Source organism: Psammomys obesus, unplaced genomic scaffold (genome assembly GCF_907164565.1).
Source record: "Psammomys obesus unplaced genomic scaffold, mPsaObe1.curated_primary_1811, whole genome shotgun sequence".
NCBI lineage: Eukaryota > Metazoa > Chordata > Mammalia > Rodentia > Muridae > Psammomys > Psammomys obesus.
The window spans coordinates 10,091,542-10,093,687 of NW_026590767.1; the positions used below are offsets into that span (position 1 = coordinate 10,091,542).

The 2,146-nt window shown below is 54.1% G+C and overlaps 1 protein-coding gene across 1 annotated transcript in view; it reads left to right on the top strand.

The window, feature by feature from the left end:
* The window catches only part of Dpysl4 (dihydropyrimidinase like 4), a 15,758-nt gene that overhangs the window by 11,474 nt on the left and 2,138 nt on the right, over positions 1–2,146 (top strand). Inside the window, exons 11-12 of the mRNA XM_055608868.1 lie at positions 435–605; positions 1,081–1,260. Coding sequence (XP_055464843.1) covers positions 435–605; positions 1,081–1,260 — 351 coding nt within the window. The remainder of the gene's footprint in view (positions 1–434; positions 606–1,080; positions 1,261–2,146) is intronic.

Consider the following 2,146-nt stretch of genomic DNA (forward strand, 5'->3'; position numbering starts at 1 on the left):
AGGAAGGAAGGAAGGAAGGAAGGAAGGAAGGAAGGAAGGAAGGAAGGAAGGAAGGAAGGAAGGAGGGCAGGCAGGCATATACACAGGTACAGATTTAGAGGGCAGTTCCTCCTCCTCTGTTCATCCCTCTGCCACGCCTACAAACCAGGGAGACTGTCACAGTGGCTCAAGGGACCCCAGCATTGGTATCAAAGTATCATCATTTATTCACAGAGGCAACTAGAAATGGCAACTAGGAATGTTCCTGTGTCCATAGGAGCAGTCACACCACTGGACTGCCTGGTCACTGACATTGGTGGCCCTGTCTGGGTGGGCATTTGTACCACTGGGTTATTGCCACAGTGAGGTCATGGCTGGAGCCTTTCCTGAGCTTGAGATATCCGATGACATCTACCAGCCCACCTTTCCCCTCAGCTGGCCCTCTTCCTTCTCAGGCTTCGGGGAAAATGGACGAGAATGAGTTCGTTGCTGTGACCAGTACCAATGCTGCCAAAATCTTCAATTTTTACCCCAGGAAGGGGCGTGTGGCTGTGGGCTCTGATGCTGACCTAGTCATCTGGAATCCTAGGGCCACAAAAGTCATCTCTGCCAAGAGCCACAACCTGGTGAGGATGCCCCCGTCCTTAGCAGAGCCTGGCTGGACCTGCTTCCCAGGGGTGTTTACCAGGATGGCTGGCAGGTCTCCGCCTTCAATGTGGCTCTTGGAAGCCTTGACCTGTCCAGACCCACATCTACCCAGCACCTCACTCAGCCAGTGTCTTGCTTGCTGCCCCCAAGGGTGTGTGACTGAATCTGTTGATCCACCCTACAATAAGGAGACTGAGGCAGAGGAGCCACCACAAGGATAGGCTCACCTCGACCCCAACACACTCTGCTCCCTCTGACTTCCTAAGACTCTCGTGACTCGGTGGTGCTGGGTTGGTTGAGGGGTAATTCCCTCTGTGTGTCACTTGTCCGCCTCGGTTGCATTTTTTTTTTTTTCTGGGTGAGGCCTTAGCACAGCACATGCAGGTGACCTGTAGTGCTGGCCAGCCTTGGGGTCAGGGCTGAAGGGTGCTGCACCTGTGGGCCTCTCCCCAGAATGTAGAGTACAACATCTTTGAAGGAGTGGAATGCCGAGGAGTGCCCACGGTGGTCATAAGTCAGGGCAGAGTGGTGCTGGAGGACGGGAACCTGCTTGTCACGCCAGGGGCTGGCCGCTTCATTCCCCGGAAGACGTTCCCTGACTTTGTCTATAAGAGGATAAAGGCTCGCAACAGGGTAAGAGGCTGACCTGGGTGACAGGACATTGAATGGGTGGCAGGCAGGCGTGGAGTTCCCAGTGCGGTCAGTGAGCCCTTGGTGAAGTTCTGCCTCCTGGCTGACTTGGCTTTGGGTGGCATAGTGGAAGCTATTACTTGCCCCAGGCCTACTGATCATTGCCTGTTGTAGGGGAGGTGGCCAGGGGGTCCTTAGCAGGCCTGGTCCCCCCTGCGCCTCCTGTGCCCACTGCCTACTCAGTGGTGGCGGTATATACCTTCTGTTACAGTTGCCTATAGGAACTGTGGGTATAAAGTCATTTATAACCACCTCCCCGAGTACATTACCAAGAAGATGTCAACATGGTCCAGCTCAATACCTCCTGCATTCTACTGCCTCCCTGAGGGGTAGAGTATGAATGGAGGCCCTAGAAGGAGCCTGGAGAGGACAGCTTTCTATGAGGCAAGCGCAGTCCCATATGCAGGGGAGAAAGAACATGGTGGTAGAAGCTGCTTCACTTCTGCCTGCTGTCATCTGCTGAGTAGTGATAGCTCTTCCCCCTTGCCAATAAGATCTAATCCCAGTCTCAGAGGCTGGCTCAGATCAGACTGTCAAATAGACCCAGGAATCCAGAAGGAGGTGCCAGCCAGGAGCACAGGCTCATCTAACTTAATTCTTTGGGTCACTGGTCCATGCTGGGCTTCTAGGAAATGCCTCTGGCTCTGGGAGCCATTTTCTGGCCAAACAAGACCCAGAATCTCATCCCAAAGCTGCCTCCTGGTCACAGTTGGGACCAGTTCCAGGCTGCTTTGCTTTTCTGTGCCCTTCCCTGAATATTTCTGCGGCTCAGGCCACACAGCTGTGTGTGTGTGTGTGTGTGTGTGTGTGTGTGTGTGTGTGTGTGTGT